The sequence below is a fragment of the Sciurus vulgaris genome (genome assembly GCF_902686455.1).
Source record: "Sciurus vulgaris genome assembly, chromosome: X".
NCBI lineage: Eukaryota > Metazoa > Chordata > Mammalia > Rodentia > Sciuridae > Sciurus > Sciurus vulgaris.
Genome location: NC_136471.1, coordinates 77,748,446 through 77,767,087, shown reverse-complemented (window position 1 = coordinate 77,767,087; position 18,642 = coordinate 77,748,446). Strand labels below are relative to the sequence as shown.

At 40.3% G+C, this 18,642-nt stretch overlaps 1 protein-coding gene across 5 annotated transcripts in view; it reads left to right on the top strand.

The window, feature by feature from the left end:
- Window positions 1-1,665: 1,665 nt before the first annotated feature.
- PIN4 (peptidylprolyl cis/trans isomerase, NIMA-interacting 4) overlaps window positions 1,666-18,642 on the top strand; it is a gene marked incomplete at its 3' end in the record, with an annotated part of 74,988 nt that continues 58,011 nt past the window's right edge. Inside the window, exons 1-5 of one of the 5 annotated variants that reach the window (XM_079124021.1) lie at window positions 1,701-1,816; window positions 5,798-5,866; window positions 6,029-6,102; window positions 12,327-12,446; window positions 13,164-13,336. In XM_079124021.1, the coding sequence (XP_078980147.1) occupies window positions 1,780-1,816; window positions 5,798-5,866; window positions 6,029-6,102; window positions 12,327-12,446; window positions 13,164-13,322 (459 nt within the window). In that variant the 5' untranslated portion in view covers window positions 1,701-1,779. Of the gene's footprint in view, window positions 1,817-2,211; window positions 2,285-2,373; window positions 2,628-5,797; window positions 5,867-6,028; window positions 6,103-12,326; window positions 12,447-13,163; window positions 13,337-18,642 lie in introns of those variants that run through there. The other 4 variants (XM_079124022.1, XM_079124024.1, XM_079124023.1 and 1 more) reach the window with 4 other exon arrangements.

Sequence of the window (18,642 nt, the reverse complement as noted above, 5' to 3'; positions counted from 1 at the left end):
GAACACTTTGTTACATCTGATTTGGGAATGGATACATTCTCAAAAATACCTGACACCCTCCCTCACTTAGCCATTAGGCATCTCTATGTCCAGCAAAGACTATATTCAGAAATTAAATTCCAGGCTATGAAGGGTGGCTCAGTGGTAGAGCAACTGCCTGGTTGCATGAAGCCTGGGTTTGATCCCCAGAAACGAAAAATAAATAAACAACAACCAAAAATAAAACCCACTTAACTCCGAACTAGGGTAACTATGTATCTGGCTGGCAGTGGCAAGCTGGAACAGGTATCTTATAGAAGAGAGGAAAACTTGACACTATGCACAAATTAATGGTAAAGGAAGGCTGGCTTGTGGGTAACGGGAAAATAAATAAGGGCACAAGTTCAAAAATTATTCATCTTAAATTCACTCTGTGAACTAGTCATTGTTTTATGTGCTTTTCAAATAGGAATTTGTGCAATCCCAGCAATTTGAAAGGCTGAGGCAGGAAGATTGCAAGTTCGAGGTCAGCCTCAGAAACTTAGCAAGGTCCTAAGAAACTTAAGTGATACCCTGTCTCAAAATAAAAAATAAAAAGGGCTGAGAATGTAGCTCAGTGTTAAAACTCCCCTGGGTTCAATCCCTGGTACCAAAAACAAAACAACAACAACAACAAAATCACCCAAATAGGAACTTGTTTAATTCTCTTAACAACCAGTAAGTACTATTATCATCAATTCCATTTCACAGATGATGAAACTAAGCCAGAGAGGTGAGGTAATTTCCTCAAGGTCACAGAGTTAGTAGACAGATAATGAAACAGGGATTTGAAATCGGGCAATCTAGCTCCAGAATTCCATGCTTTTAACTACTTCATTATGACACACCATTATAGAAAGTTTGGGAAAATACAGAAAAACACAATGACCTGTATGAACTAATACCACTTGTCACATTTTGCTTACTGTATGGACTGCCTGTCGTTTAGATAGGTTATATAGTACATGATATATATTTTTAAAAAGCAATCACATTCAGTATCTTGGTCTGTAACCTTCCTTAAGGCCATTTCTCCTATCTGTACACACATTCCTACAATCATTTTAAATAGTGCATAATATCCTTTTGTGTTGTTAAAACATTATTTATTTAAGCAATATCCCACTGAAGGTATTTAGCATTTAGACTGCTTCCAACGTTTCTCCATAACAAGAATTTTGCTGAGGGGTGGGTGACAGGCCTTTTTTAAAGCCACCTTTTGAACTCAACTAGCTACAGCTGCAAAATAAAAATTAAAAAACGAAGAACGGCCAGGGAAGGCAGGGATGCATGTTAAGAGAGGACGACGAAAAGGGGTAGCCTCCATAACTCTTCCTGCTTTTTCTTTGTCTAGCGGCCCCAAGGGATTGGCCAGACCCGGCGTCGAGGGACTGCAGGGGTCCGAAGCTCTCACTGAGCACGCGCACAGGAAGTGGGCGGGGATGCGGGGGAGTTGGTGCAAATAAGGTCGTGTTGAAGAAGTAACAAAAAGCGCAGAGGCGGGCTTTCCCGCCCCAACCCCACCTTTGTCTCCGCCCCCTCAACCCGGCACCCAGCTTCTTATTGGTCAAGAATCTTTAGCCCTATTGGTCCAAGAGTTAAAGGACTGGGTCTGCCCCAAGCTATGCCTGCTTCCGGAACCGCGATACAAAGGCTCGGCTACGGTGCCGCTTTCAGGCATTGTTTAGGACATACCCATGAGGCCTGAAGGGGCTTTTACGGATACCACAGCAGTTGAGAGTTCAACGGCAAGTTTCGAAGATGCCGCCCAAAGGAAAAAGTGGAAAAGGGGGGAAAGGTAGATCATTCAAAAAAACCAGGGAGAATGGGGACGGGTGAGGAGAGGGGAATGAACGGACAGGCGATTCTCAGGGTCCTCGACGAAGGCAGCAAGTGGCCAGTGGCCCCACAGAGCTGCCGTAGATTATCTCAGGAGCTCCTCCGGCGAGGCTTAGAAAGGATAAGTGGGCGAGGGGCTATTGAACTTAGGTAAACACTTTGGAGTACATTGCAGGGTTGGTCCTAGTGGGTAGTAGAAGCTGGTAGGAATGGTTCCTCAGAAGCAATGACTTGGGGTTGCTATTTCAAGGTATTATTAGAGCTGTAAAGTGTAATCTCATCAGAAGACAGCAATTAAAGGAAACCTATATGGATAGTCCTTAAGGCTCCCTTTAATGCTTAGAGAATGATGTGCCCACCGTGAAGGAAGGACTCATTCTTCACTTGAGCACATGTGTAAGGCACAGTGCGAGGATATAAAAATAAGGTACACATCGCTACTCTTACTCCAAAAGTAGTGGGGAAGATAGAAGTATAGTAACCATAATATACTGTAATAAATGGGGCATTTAGAGATGTGTATCAGATATTTTGGAAACTAACAGGGAAGGGAAGACTCCCTGGAGTTGAGTTTGGCAGGCCAAGATGGGCAATAGATAGGCCAAAGCATTCTTGACAGCGAGTCCAGCAGGAATAGCAGAGGTGAGAAACAGCTTGGTTTGTGCAATGTAGTGTTCCTGGAGCAAAAAATCAAGATAGAATGGCAAGTGGTGAGAATGAAGACAGAAACAAAAACCAAATCATGGAGAGTGCTGTGTTAAGTTAAGAAGGTGGGTTAAGGGTCAGGAAGACCCATAAGGAGACTGTTCTGGTAGTCCTGCTGAGATGGTGGTGGCCTGAGGGAAATCAGAGGGAAAGATAAATGGAATACGATAAAATGATATCCCAGAGGCCCAAGAGACTAGAATGTTTTAAAGAAAGAGTATGATCTGTCAAGCCCAACAGAGTGACCAAATGAGAAGAAGACTGAAAACAATACTATTTTAGACTTGGAAGTTAAGGGTGACTTTAAGAAAGAGTGGTTTCATTGGAATGAGAAAGGCAGAAGCCAGATCGTAGTGACTAGAAGACTGACAGGGATTTGATTACTTGGAGACGATCAGTGTGGACTTCTCTCAAAAATTTTAATTGAAAAAGCATAGAAATGGGATGGGAGATAGAGGAGGATAAAAGATTAGGAGACAGTTTTATTTTGTTTGTTTCATCAGAAGAGGGATAATGTGAGTGAGGCCAAGGTGAAGGATCCAGTAGGGTGAAAGTTCAAAGTACAGAAAAGTGAAATTTCAGAGAAAATGGAGCCTAGGACTGAGGTGGACCAGCTGATGTTTGAATAGAAGTGGCACTGCAGGCTTGAGCCCATATAGAAAGAGACAGTTTTGTTGTAAGAATTGGAGCCAGTAAGGGGAAAGGCGTGAAGTTAGATTATGCTTTCAATTTCTTAATAAAGTGGAAAGCTAGAGTGTTTTTTTTTTTTTTTTTAAGACAGGGGGTGGAGTGCAGGGATTCAGTGTGGTTCTTGAAGAGAGTGGTAAAGGAATGTGGTATTGGGAGTGGAAATGAAGCATAAGTAAAAGGATTGCCCTCAGGGCTGGGAGCCCGGCAGATTGAAAGTCATGAATTGGTAGAAGACAATCTACACACTCAAATTTTACCTAGTGCCTTCCAGCTGGCACAATGTAGGATCAAAAAGAGCCAGGGGTAGCCTTGAGCCAGAGTCCAAGTTTTGTTGGGCAATTTTAATAGTAGGATAGCAGCTGGGTGCAGTGGCACGTTCTGTAATCCTAGGTATTCGGGAGACTGAGACAGGAAGATCACGAGTTCAAGGCCAGCCTCAGCAACTTAGTGAGACCCTGTCTCAAATTTTAAAAATGTAAAGGGTCAGGGATTGTAACTCAGTTGTAGAGCACACCTGGGTTCTATCCCCAATAAGAATAAATAAGAGGAGGATAGCAACACAAGGGGAATAAGGGTGCCACTGGGAATGCAGTTCAGATAATCAAGCATGGTGTCCAGCCAGGGAAGGGGAGGAGAAGTCTGATAGTCTAGGGTAATTTAGCAAGATAAGGGAACTTGGTGGGAGCGGTGGGGTGGTGGTATTCTACGAAGTCAAGCAGCTAGTGTTAGAATCAGGTATGAGAAAGCTTGGACAATCAGGAGGTTGTAAACAGAGACTGAACCACTAGTTGTGAGTGGCACAATTTTGTTATGTGCCCCTGGGACAGGTGACCTGATTAGAGAGCATGCGCATTCAGGAGGAAGATAGGTTGTTGAATGAAATTCCTCAATTTAGATGGTGAAATCACCCAAGATGATGGCAGGAATGAGAATGGAGAGGAAGCCAGAATTGAGGCCAGAGTCCTCAGTAAATGAAAGGGAGTGAGTTGGCAGTCAGAAGATATAGCTTCCAGGAGAGGAGACAATGGGATAACTGGAAGGTATCAGCATTGAAGAGAATACAGCTGGATATGGTAGCACATGCCTGTAATCCCAGTGACTCCAGAGGCTGAGGCAAGAGGATAGAAAGTTCAAAGCCAGCCTTAGCAACTTAACAGGACCCTATCTCAAAAAATAAAAAGGGCAGGGGATGTAGCTCAGTGGTTAAGCACCCTGGGGTTCAATCCCTGGTACCAAAAGAAAAAAAGAGGTGAAGACATAGCAACTTAAGAGTTTGGCTTAATAAAACTCTTACTAATAACATTTTCTTAGACTTTTGGTGGTCAGTATTTTGGTTTTTAGTTAGTAATAATAATTATTGTTATTACTATTATTATTATTTTGTACTAGGGATTGAACTCAGGGGCACTTGACCACTGAGCCACATGCCTAGTCATATTTTATATTTTATTTAGAGACAGGGTCTCCCTGAGTTGCTTAGGGCCTCGCTAAGTTGCTGAGGCTGTTGCTGGGGCTCTCTTTGAACTCGCCATCCTCCTGCCTCAGCCTCCCGAGCTGCTGGGGTTACAGGTGTGTGCCACCATGCCCAACTGGTTTTCAGTTTAATTAAACATTTACTAAACACCTATAGTGTGCCAGGCACTGTGCTGGGTATTGGAGATACAGGTTGTGTGTCCCTTGTCCAAAATGTTTGTGACCAGAAGTGTTTTTTATTTTGGAGTTTTGTGGATTTTGGAATGTTTGCATAGACTTAATCTGAAAATATAAAACTTGAAGTGCCCCAAAATCTGAAATTTTGTGTTAGTGTTCACAAAGTTTCAGATTTCAGGGAATTCTGGATTTTGGATTAGGGATGCCCAAAGATCCCCATGTCCTGATTTTAAGCCCCCTCTCCTAGGTGGCCCATCTGAGAGTGCTCCTACCTTAAATTGACCTCATCTGTAATTTCCTACACATGCTCTTTCCCCCATCCTGGATGGTTCCTGTCTTCTTTCTTCAGCTCCTGCTCATCCAGGAAGCCTTCCCTGCCTGAATTAAATGTCCCTCTGTGCTTCCACAACCTTCTGTCCATAACTGCCTTTCTGCCTGCTGCATTCTCCTAAAATGATCTGTCTTCCTCCCTAGAATGTGAATTCCCATGGATTGTTCATCTATGTACCCCCCAGTACCTGGAAATTAGTAATTTCTTAGGAAATGTTTATTAACTGAACAGTTAATCCAGCTATAGTTATTAGGAACATCAGCCTCTCACAGTAAAATATAAGGTGTTGCCAGTGGTTATTAATCTAAATATCAGTGACTTTTTGTAGGAAGGCATCAATAGGCAATGTAATAGACTATGGGAATTTAGATATGAATATATATTTAGCCAAATATATTTAAAGTATATTATTGGAAAGTTTTTCTTATTGGAATTGTGAGTGCTCAACATATAGTTGTAGTACTTATTAGAAGTCTTACAAGAGTTTAGGGATTTGCCCTTAGAAGGCAGGATTGGAAATTGGGTCCAGAAAATCGAGTTCTGAAGCTTTCGTTCATCCATTAGCACATTCATTCATGTATCCGTTCTGCATGTGGTGTCTATGTAGGGCACGGATTTTCTGTTTTAAGAAAGGTGAGTCACAGATTTCATTCAGCTTGATGTAGTAAAGTTTCTGGCAGAGTTCCCTTTTTAGTTTCTTGCTATGATAGAAGTATCAACTTGTGTTGTATGTTGGAGCTTTCTGTGAATACCAAGGTGCAGTTTAAAAGAGTACCTGTCATCTCTTCTCTAAAGGTGGAGCAGCCTCTGGGTGTGACACTGCTGACAAGAAGGCTCAGGGACCCAAAGGTGGTGGTAATGCAGTAAAGGTGAGTTAATTCACTAGTTCCTTTTTTCTATGTTAAATATAAGTCACACACACACACACACACAGCACACACACACACACATACACAATATGCTTAACTCATTCTTAGAGGCTAACCTAATGTTGACATAAAACCAAGGTGACACAATTAGAAAATAAAGACCAGTCTTGCTTATAAAAAATAATTCCTTTTAAATATTTTCTCAAATGCTTTCTCAGACATCTAGAATTTCTTCATGCTTTTATTTTTTACTTATTCATTTTTTGTGATACTGGGATTTGAACCAAGGAGTGCTCCACCACTGAGCTACATCCCCTGCCCTTTTTAAAACTTTTATTTTGGAATAGGATCTTGCTAAGTTACCCAGGATGCTTTCAAACTTGTGATCCTCACATGTGAGCATTTGTGATCCTCCTGTATCAGCCTCCTGTGTCACTGGGATTGCAGGTGTGCATCACTACTCAGACTTCTTCATACTTTAGTATGGTTCCTTAAAACATTGTTAGATCTTCTCAGTGAGAGAAGGCAAAAGGTACAGGTATTATTTCTCACAACTGCATGTGAATCTACAATTATCTTAAAAAGCTCAATTTAAAAAAAACTCAACCTAAATCTACTTTCCTACCAAATTATATGTCACTCCTTTCCATATACCTCATGTATAGCCACACTGGACTTAATTTTTCTAGAGAGGACAGGATGCCTCTTTAAAGCCATCAGTGGAGAGTCTCTTGGATTATGTGCTTATAAAAGTCAGCATTTAAGGTGAAAATTGCATATAATCAAAATTACCCTAGAGCATTCCTTATTGAAGTTCATATAGTCTGTAACATTTTGGGATCGACTTTTTTCACTCAGCATAATTTTCTGGAAATTCCGTTCAAGAAAAGAAATATTCTCTGAAACCGAGAGCTTAGATAAGAGCTAAAAGGCACCTCTGCTGAATAAACAAGCAATGGTGCAGGTGTCATTAGAAAGCTCCCCCACTGCAGAGCTATAAGCCAGGGCCTTCACCATAAAAATGGGTGGGAGACAATCAGCAAATATTACGTCAGGTACTTAACCTAGTCCCAGAAGAGTGTCTGCCATGAGAAAATTTAATCTGGAAAGAGAACTATACTACTGCTATGTAACAAGGCAATTCCCATGTTTAAGTTAGGGTTTGGGAGTCTTAATTTGATTCATTCATTCATTCAGCAAGGAGATAGACGATTGCTTTTCTGCAGTTGTCTTCCATCCTTGTATGGACATCCAGACATGAAAAGTGGGATCCTGGTGTACCAAGATAAGTTTTCATAAAACATGGACCCTAAATACAACCCAGGTACTTCATCTGATGTTCAGCGGAAGAAGTGGTCACTTTCTCGACCCAGGTGTTGGGCTAATGAGAGTTGATGTGTTAGTCTCTAGTATAACATCTTCATAAAGGATATTCTAGGGTAATTTTGGTGCTATGCAATTTTCATCTCAAATGGAACTTTTGTGACCCCCTAACCAAAGAAGTATTGCTAGTGGATTTAAAGAAAAACCCTACCCTCTATAGAGAAATTAATTCCAGTATGACTATACACAAAGTATATGGAAAGGAGTGGCATGTAATTTGGTAGTAAAATAGATTTGGGCTAAGTTTTTTATTCTTATTTTTAAGATAATTGTAGATTCACATGCACTTGTGAGAAATAATACCTTTACCCTCTTTTCCACAATAATAACATCTTACAAAACTAGAGTCCAATAGCACAGCCAGGACATTGACATTGATACATTCAAAACAAAGAACATTATCACCCCAAGAACCTCAAAGTGTGAACATTGATAACTAATCCATTTCCTTCCTGCCCTTTCCTCTACCCACTTCTTAACTCCTGGCAACAACTAATCTGTTTTCCACTTGTGTGACTTTATAATTTTCAAGAGTGTTAAATGTAACTTTTTGGGATCTAGAGATTTCATTCAAGCTGTTGGGTGTATCAATAGTATGTTCCTTTGTGTTGCTGATGATGTGGAAGTGTTGCTGCTGCTGATGGTATGTTTAACCACTAATCTGTTAAAGGGCAGCTGAATTGTTTCCAGCATTTTCAAAGGCCTCAGCAGGGAAGATATCCTGGGACCCTCTAGCTTTTAGAGTCTCTGCTCCTTCCACATCCTCTGATTGCTTCACCCGTGTCCACACCCTACCCTGTGTCAATACAAGCTCTACAGATTCTAAGACCCACCTGCTGACCACAGATTCCTTCCTTCCCTTTCCTTTTTTGTTCTTCTCCCAAATTCCAGGCCCTCAGACCCACTCTGCTCTCCACATGTTCTCTCAGATTTCATGTTTCTTCTGTCCTCTCTATTTCCTGTGAACTGGAAATTGAATCTAAGGGCTCAATCCATGGACTGAGGAGCACTAACTCTTTTCCTTTTGGTAATCTCACTGCATCCACCTCCAAATTACTCAGCTCAGGATTAATCCAGTGATCTACTTTCTTGGTACTTAAACCCAGAACTGCTGGGTCCTACTGGAGGGTCCCATAGGGGATTGAGGATTGGGACCACTAGTACCTGGCATCTAACCTTAGCTAGGCCCCCAGTGCTGCTCAGTCTTTTACCACTCACTCCAAGCTGTCCACCATCCTGCTCCAGCCAGTCAGCAGATAACTTTTACCCAGTACTTCCCAACCCTGTGTGTGCATCAATTTCACCTGAAGAGCCTAGAGGCTTACCCGAGACTGACTACATCCTAATCTCTGGAGTGGAGCCTGGACCTGAATATCTTTCTTAGATGCACTCAAGGTGATTTGAATATGCTACCAGAGTTGAGAAATGCTGCTATACTCTCATGGGGTTGGTGTGAGGATTTAATGAGATAATTTAAGTAAAGCACTTAGTACAGTGTCTGGCAAATATTAAGTACCTGACAACTTTTAAGTAGTTTTATTATTTTCACAATAACATTTTAATAATTATTATTGGGTAATTAATTGAATTTAATTAATTGTTTTAATTATTAAATTGAATAATTTATCAGTTATTTAATGATATTTTAATGTTTTCATAAGGAGTCAGGAACTCCTTGGCTTTCAGCCCCCATCAACAAAGTTATCTTCACCCAAACCTCACCCTTTTTCCTTTAAAACTAATTTTCCTTTCTTTCTTTTCTTTCTTTTTTTTTTTTTTTTGAACCACGGGCACTTCACCAATGAGCCAAATTCCCAGTCCTTTTTATTTTATGTTATTTTTTTGATACAGGGTCTTGCTGAGTTGCTCAGGCTGGCTTTGAACTTGCAATCCTCCTGCTTCAGCCTCCTGAGCTACTGGGGTTACAGGTGTGTTCCATTGTGCCTGGCTAAAGCTAATTTTTCACATGGTGTTTTGAAGACCAAGTCTTGCTCCTTCATTTATCTCTACCTTCCTGTCTATGTTCTATCTCCACCCTTTCACTCTTTACTGGATCCTTCCCTTCCTTCTGAAAATATGCTCAGGAATCTTTAAAATATTTACATATTCAACCTTTTTTCCCTCTAGCCCTTTCTTCTTTGTGAGCTAAATTAGATAAGAATGCCCAACATGATAGATTACCTTCCCACTTCATATTGCCACCTCAGTCAACCTGTGGTGGCCTGTCTTTTGCACTTCTGAAACTTCTTTTGCTAAGGACATTGATCGGTCATTCCTGTGTGTGTGTGTGTGTGTGTGTGCGCGCGCGTGCGTGTGTGTTGTTAGAATTTAAACCCAGGGCCCCATGCATGCTAGACAAGCACTCTACCACTGAGCTCCATCACCTGTTCCATCCATTGCTAAATTTATCGTACTTCTTACCTAATCCTTCTGCAGCACTTAACACTATTGATCATTTCCTCCTTGAAACTTCTTCCTGTGTTGTATTTTGTTGTTTTTGTTTTGCAGTGCTAGGGATAGAACCCATGGCCTTGGGTATGCTGGGCAAGTACTACCATTGAGCTACACCCTCATCTCTTTTTTTTTTTTCCTTCCTTGGTTTCTAACATACTTTTCTCTCCTACCTACTTGGCCTTTCCTTTTTTGGGGGGGATGCTGGGGATCAAACTCAGGGGCATTCAACCACTGAACCACACCCCCAGCCCTATTTTGTATTTTATGTAGACACAGGGTCTCACTGAGTTGCTTAGCTCCTCATTGTTGCTGAGGCTAGCTTTGAACTCAAGATCCTCCTGCCTCAGCCCCCCAAGGTGCTGGGATTACAAGCATGTGCCACTGTGCCCGGTTGGCCTTTCCTTTTCATTATGCTTTTTGTGCTTTCTTTGCTTGTTGCATAGATATTGATATTCTCCAAGGTTGTCTTCAGCTTTATTCTCTTCTCATCCTATATAACCTCCTTAGGTAATCTCACGAGCACACACAACTTCGGCCACCTTATCCATGCTCATTGCTCCTGAACTCTATGGTTTGGCTCTCTTCCAAGATGCAGTTATAGAATTGCAGTCAGTCATCACACTTACAAACCCTGTGGGTCTTAAAAACTCACTATGTCACACTGTCCAAACCAGAGTATTTGTTCACTTATAAAATGGTGGGCAGTGTCCCCTGTCTGTGATCATGAGTGCTATGTGCACTACTACAACTAGTTAAATCAGAAGGTTGCTTCATTTAAGTGTGGAAGCAAAAAGAGAGGTGCTATTATGTAGGTGCTGTTGTAGCCAGGTCAATTTGAGGTCTGTTGAACCATTTTTGTCCCCCAACAGGCTGTCTCTTCAGATTGTTTACCCTGTCTCCCTTGGGTAGTGCTGAACACGTTCTATAGAAGTTTGCCTTTCCAAGCCCTGCTTTTCAACACATTTGTTCCTTTGCTGTGTTCAGCTCCACTAGTCAGAAACTTATTCCAGTGGGACAGGATACTCTTCATCACCCCAATATCTGTAGTTAACCCTGAAGACACTCTTAGATTGCTTGTCTGTATATTAAGAGGGAGAGTTCTTTCACCTGTACCCCAGTTTATCACACCTCCAGTGTGAAACAAATGATTATGGGTTTTGTGGGGGGTTTTTTTGTTTGCTTTTAGTTTTTATTTGTTTGGTTTGGTTTGGTTTTTTGGTGGTACTGGAGATTGAACCCAGAGGTGTTGTGTAGCTGAGCTACATCCCCATCCCATTTTTAAAAATTTTTTGAGATGGGACTCACAAAATTGTGGAGGCTGGCCTCAAAGTTACAATGCTTTTGCCTCAGTCTCCTGAGTCACTGAAATTATAGGCATTGAACCACCATACCCAGTGAAACAAAAAACTGATTTTTTGAATAATGGGAAATTCTCCAAAATAGATATGATGACAAAATATTTTAGGAATATAGTTGTTTTTAAACCATTGCTTTATGTAAACACAGGTCACATTGAATGTTTCTATACTGTTGAGGTTTGTTTTTTGCAGTACTATGGATTGAACCCAGGGCCTCATGCATTCTAGACAAGCACTATATCACTGAGCTACATCTTCCACTCCGTATTGAGTATTCTTTGTGTGTGGTGGGGGCAGAGTATTGGGGTTTGAATCCAGGGATTCCCTACCACTGAGTTATATCCAGAGCCCTATTTATTTTGAGACAGGGTCTTGGTAAATTGCCCAGGCTTGCCTTGAACTTGTGATCCTCCTGCTTCAACCTGAGTAGCTGGGATTACAGGCATGCATCACCATGCCCCACATGAGTATTCTTAATATTCAACACATGACACTTTGAATTCAGAGTGTTGAATTGTGGGGTGGCTGTTACACATTAGGCCCCTTTGGGTAGGAACTATTTCCTGATGAGCTTTTTTATAGCCTCCACACTCTGATGAAATAATAGCATTTATTGAATGCTAGCTACATTATTGCAATCTACACAACCCCAGGAGAACACATAAGTCTTGTTATTATCTCAGCGCACAAATGGGGGGAAACATTTGGAGATTTAAAGACATGCCCAAGGTCATACAACAGAGTTGGGATTGGATGCCAGGACCAAAGCTGCCAACCATTATATTTCTTCTTTTTGTTACCACTGAGATACTTGGTAAAAGAAGGGAGATGCCCATTTTCCATCCATAATCAGAGTTCTGAGATAGTGTTGTAATGTATTTGTGGCAGTCAGCCAACTGGGCAGACTTGCAGGATTTTCATTTTCCACAAACTGTTTTTAACTGATGAGATGAATCCAAATGTAACTGTTATACTAAGAGGAATCCTTTGAGTCTCCAAGTATTACAAAGACATGCTTTTTCTTTGTAGGTTAGACACATTCTATGTGAAAAACATGGCAAAATCATGGAAGCAATGGAAAAGTTAAAGTCTGGAATGAGATTCAATGAAGTGGCCACACAATATAGTGAAGATAAAGCCAGGCAAGGGGTATGTTGCTCTTATTTAAAATTTTCTGGCCTCTACAGAGTAAACACAAAAGTAAGGATTATTTCTTCATTTCTTCTATTACTTTATTCAGATCTTGGTTTAAAGATCTTAAACACAAAAAAGACCAATATGTGGACCTGTGGTCGTAGCTTAGCTATAGAGCATGGGCTTAGCATGTACAGAAACCCTGGGTTTGATGCTCAGCACTACCAAATAAAAAAAAGATGTTCAAATGTCCAACATGTGAACAGTTGAATAAGAGTCACCTATGTCTAAACCTGGCATGACCAAACTTGCACAGCTAACTTTAAAGCCCAGCAATACTATGCATGCTTACGTGTTCAGTCTAGAATTAGACTTCTACCTATTTGTCCTCATTGAACTCACTCCTACATAACCTAGATGAATAAACCTAGAAATGGGAATGAGAAAGGCAGTAGAATGAATGGGACATAACTTTCCTGTGTTCATATATGAATACACAACAAGTGTAACTGTGCATCATGTACAACCACAAAAATGGGAAGTTATATTCCATGTATGTATGATATGTCAAAATACATTCTACTGTCTTGTATAACTAAAAAGAACAAGTTAAAAGTTAAAAAAATAAACCTAGTAATCATACTGTTCATGTTGGGAAGCTCTTTCAAGCTACTGTAGAACTGTTTCCTTTTCATGACCATTTGATATCATGTATCTTTTGTGTTTTTTTAGGGTGACTTGGGCTGGATGACCAGAGGGTCCATGGTTGGACCATTTCAAGAAGCAGCATTTGCCTTGCCTGTAAGTGGGATGGATAAACCTGTGTTTACTGATCCACCAGTTAAGACAAAATTTGGATATCATATTATTATGGTTGAAGGGAGAAAATAAAATCATATGAAAAAGTCATAAATTTTATTTCTTTAAAAGGTAATGAATAATCCTTGTATTTTATGAACTGTCAGTGTGAGTTTGTACAGACAAAATAGGGTTGATATAGATTAGTATATACTACAGTCAGTATTCATTCAGTAATTCTCAGAAGATAAGTCAAGTGGAATCCTTTTAATCTGTATTTACATTCCTCCCAGAATGACTTTACTTCTCAGTGTATCCTGTAAATTTATTCACAAATCATCATTAGGAGAGCCAAATCTCAGGTCACACTATTCATGCAACTGAAAACATTGGGCATCAAATGGATGAATTTATATATGAGGATCATACAGGAAGTTCCTGGGCAACACTCCTTTACTAGTGAACTCTGATCCACCAGGACAGGTATTATCAGCTCCATTGTCTTAACAGAGTACAGGACTCATTATAGCCATTCAACATTAACACTTTAATTTTTTTCTATTTTATTTATTAACAACATACACAATGCTAGTATGACTTTGAACGTTGTCCACTGTCTCTTAGCCTTCATCCAGTCAATGGAACATAATTTCTCCAAACCTTTCTGTTTAAATAAATATCTATTTGCATGGAAAAGGTACTTATTTCTTCCATGGGTTATTTGCACTAGACTAAGCCATTCACCAAGGGCTAGCTAATGGGAAAAAAATCAGCATGAAAACAGCATTCCCTCAACCTCAGAGTGTGGGTTACATTCTGACTCTCCTTTCTAGGACCAATATTCTATGTATCCATATTTTTAAAATTAAAAATGCTACATTGAACTAGGCATAGTGGTGCACTCCTGTAATCCCAGTGGCTTGGGAGGTTGAGACTAGAGGATCATAAATTCAAGGACAGCCTTAGCAACTTAGGGATGCTCTAACCAACTTAGTGAGACCCTGTCTCAAAATAAAAAAAAAAAAAAAAAAGGGCTGGGGATGTAGCTCATTGGGAAAGTGCCTCCAGGTTGAATCTCCAGAACCACCCCCATAAATAAATAAATAAAATGCCATATTTATGTCATACAAAAAAACATAAAAATAACATAAAGTATTTAAAAAATAAAACATCACACAACCATGTGCTTCTTTTTTGTCTTTTCAGTACTGGGGATTGAACTCAGTTGCTTTGAGATAGGGTCTAAGTTGCTGAAGCTGGTCTTGACCTTGCCATCCTCCTGCCTTAACCTCTCCAGTAGCTGGAATTATAAGCGTGGAACACCATGCTACACTGTGATTCTTTTTTTTTTTTCTTTATTTTTTATTTTTTTCTTCAAATTTTCTTTTTTTTTCTTCTTTTTACAACTATGTGATTTTTGGGGGTAGGGATGGTGCTGGTGATTGAACCCAGGGCCTTGTGTATGCAAGGCAAGCACTCTACCAACTAAGCTATATCCCCAGTCCCACAATTATGTGATGCTTAACAGTAATTCTTTTTTCTTTCCTTTTTTGCAGTACTGGGTATTGCATGTGCTCAGTACCTTGCTTGGTAAGCACTTTGCCACTGAGCTACATCCCCCACACCAAGAACAATATAATTCTTTTTTTTTTTTTTTTTTTGCACTACTGGGACTGTTTGAACCTAGCACTGAACCTCTGAACTGCATTGCAAGCCCATTTTGTTTTTTATTTTATTTTGAGACTGTGTCACTAAGTTCCTGAGGCTAGCCTTGAACTTGTGATCCTCCTGCTTCAATTTCCCAAGTTGCTGGGATTACAGGCATTTACCACCATGCCCAGAATCAACAGCATTTCTTTTAACACTGCATTCTCTCCCTCACTTATACCTGATGTTATCCCTACATTGCACCAACTTATATAGAATGGCAATTTAATCTAGAGACTGAAGTTTCCCATTTTAAAAGTTTCTGAGCATCCCAGCAGCTTTATGCATACATGAAATTTTCCCCAGTGAATACCAGTATGATAGAGATGTTCAAATAGTAGGCAAAGAAATTACTTGAATATATAGCTTCAAATAAGAGAAACTATCTTAAAAACAACATAAAGCCAAGTTTGGTGGTGCATGCCTATAATCCCAGCTACTTGAGAGGTTGAAGCAGGAGTCACAAGTTGGAGGCCAGCCCTAGCAACTTATTACAACCCTGCCTCAAAATAAAAAAATAAAAAGAACTGGGGGTGTAGCTCCATGATAGAGCACCCCTGGGTTTAATCCCTAGTACCAAAAAATAAAGGACTGGGAATGTGGCTTCATGGTAAAGCACCCCTGAGTTCAATTCCTAGTATGCAGAAAAAAATGGGAATGTAGCTCAGTGGTAGAATGCTTGTCTAGCATACTGATCGCCAGCACTGCCAAAAATAAATCTGAGCATGGTAGGTCACACCTGTAATTTCAGCTGCTCAGGAGGCTGAGGCAGGAGGAACACAGATTCAAGGCCAATCAGGGCAAATTAGCAAGAACCTGTCCTAAAATTTGAAAAGGCTGAGGATGTAGTTCATTTGTAGAGTTTGCCTATCATGTGCAAGGCGGCTCTGGATTTCATTCCCAGCACTAAAAAAAGTTTAAAATATTGTAGATATAGATATATAGTTATAAATGTATATATGTATACCATAATACACACACACACACACTGCTTTTGCTTGTACATAGACTGTCTCTGGGAATGGCAATCCTGAACTGGGAGTTGAGAGGGTAAGAGGGTTTTGCCCTCATAGCCTTAGATCATGGGTTTTAAACGTTTTCTGCCATATAGCCATTTGGCAGTTTGCCCATGCCTATGGATCCTTTTTCAGAATGTTGATCAAATGCATAAAGTAAAACACATAGACTGGGAATGGTGGTGCACACCTGAAAGCCCAGCTAATTGGGAGGCTGAGGCAGAAGGATCCCAAGTTCTCTGCCAGCCTCGGCAACTTAAGGAGACCCTGTTTCAAAATAAAAGAGCTGGGAATGTAACTCAGTGGTAGAACACCTGTAGGTTCGATCCCCAGTACTGTAAAATAAATAGATAAAAAGGGCTGGGATGTAGCTCTGTGGTAGAACAACCCATAGGATTAAGAAAGATGCCAACTACAATGAAATAAAGTAATTGAAAAATTTAAAATCATTATATGTACCTGGGTGTGCTAGCAGACACCTGTAATCCCAACAACTCAGGAGGCTGAGACAGGAGGATTGACAAGTTCTAGGTCAGCTTCAGCAACTTAGCAATACCTTGTCACAAAGTAAAAAAATAAAAGGATTGGGGAATGTAGCCCAGCGATAAAGCAACCCCTGGGTTCAATCCCCAGTACCAATAATAATAATAATGATAATAATAATAATTGTAATAGGTGTATTTATGCCTCTTTATTGGATAATATCTAATGGTGGGTCTAAAAACTGCATTTTATTTTGTTTTGGTGACAGAGATCAAATTCAGAGCCTCTGCACTTGCTAAACACATACTTCACACTCTTGACTGAACAACATCCCCAGTCCCAACCAGTGAATTTAGTGATGGTTATCAATGTTTATTTGAAATATCTGCAGTAATTATGAAATCAATATGATTTCTATTAGTGACAAGGCCACAGGTATCACATTCATAAAGGAAATGTTAAATTCCAGATACATAGTAGTGGGGAAAGATACAACTTTTTTCCCCAAATCCAGATACCTGAATTCTATCCATGAACCCCAGGGGTAAAAATCCCTGCCGTGGATATTTTTAATATTTTACCATGTGTATTTTTCCCAAACAAAAATTGTCACAGTACACAAATAGAGCATTTTGATGGGGTGGAGGTGTGTGTCAGTGGTAGTGTTGCCTAGCCATGCATAAGACCCTGGGTTCATCTCCAACACCACCAAAAATTTTCTTTTGCATTTTCAGTGAGAAATACACCTGAATTTTAAGGCTTACTGTTCAGATCAAATGGATATAGGATCCTACAATTACTTCACTGCAGGTGAAAACTCCTGAGTGGGCTTTTGTTTTGTATATCAGGAAAGAGGAATTTATTAGCTGAATTTCCACATTTGTATGCTTGAGGAAGGGATTGAAAAAGATGTAAGGTGCAGCTCTTCACCTGCATCATGGTGGGAAAATACACAGGGAAATAGTGAGCTAGACTTAGATGCAGACTGAATCGCTGACTCACAAATGTTAAGTCAATATTTTCAAAATTAGCTGGGAACGGTGGCACACAGCTGTAATCCCAGTGACTCAAGAGCTGAGGCAAGAGTATCACAAGTTTGAGGCCAGCCTCAGCAATTTAGCAAGACTCTAAGCAACTTAGTGAGACCCTATCTCAAAAAATTAAAAACTCCTGGGGATATAGTTCAGTAGTAAAGCAACCCTGGGTTCAATCCCCAATAAAAAAATATATCTTTGTGTAGTCAGTCTCATTACTAATATATTAGTAGTAATTGCTTTTAATAAAAATTTCATATCAATAAATAACATTTAAATTTAAAATTTGAGTTGTGCCTTGTGGTGCACACCTATAATTCCAGTGACTAGGGGAGCTGAGGCAGGAAGATCACAAGTTCAAGGTCAGCCTGGGCAACTTAGCAAGACCCTGTCTCAAAATGAAAAGCTCAGGGGTTGAGTACCCCCCCTGGATTCAGTCCCCAGTAATGCAAAAAAAAAAAAATTAAATTCACCTTATCTTTCAAACTTATATCTGTAATATTTTCTAATATAACTTGTGTATGTACATAATTTACAAGTAATTTTGTGATATAATATTTTAGCTAGGCATGGTGGTATGCCACTGTAGTCTCAGCTACTTGGGAGGATGAGGGAGGAGGATCATTTGTGCCTAGGATTTTAAGGCCAGTGTGGGCAACATAGTAAGAATCATCTCGATAAGAAAAAAAGTTGATATTTGTCCTTGATTCTTGGCCTGTAGCTCCTAAACCCCGTAGAATCTCCATAGTGATGTATTTGTATGCTACTATACAGAGATGACTAGGTGAATGGAGGCCCCTAGATAGCTTCAGAAATGGGGGATAGCAGCCAGAAGACCAAGGCTTGATTAGAGAGTGGGGCTTTCCACCTAACCCCAACCACTAGGGAGGGGAGAGGCTAAAATTAAGTCAGTTATCAGTGGCTAGTTATGTAATCAATCATGCCTACTTAGGAAACTTCCAGAGCTGGGGTGGTGGCAGACATCTCTAATCACAGTGACTGGGCCGGCTGAGGCAAAAGGAACACGAGTTCAAGACCAGCCTCAGCAACGCAGGGCCTTCTGTCTCAAAAAGGGCTGGAGATGTAGCTCCATAGAGCACTTGTCTAGCATTTACTAGGCCCTGGGTTCAATCCCCAGTATTGAAAAAAATAAAACCCCTAAATGATGGAGTT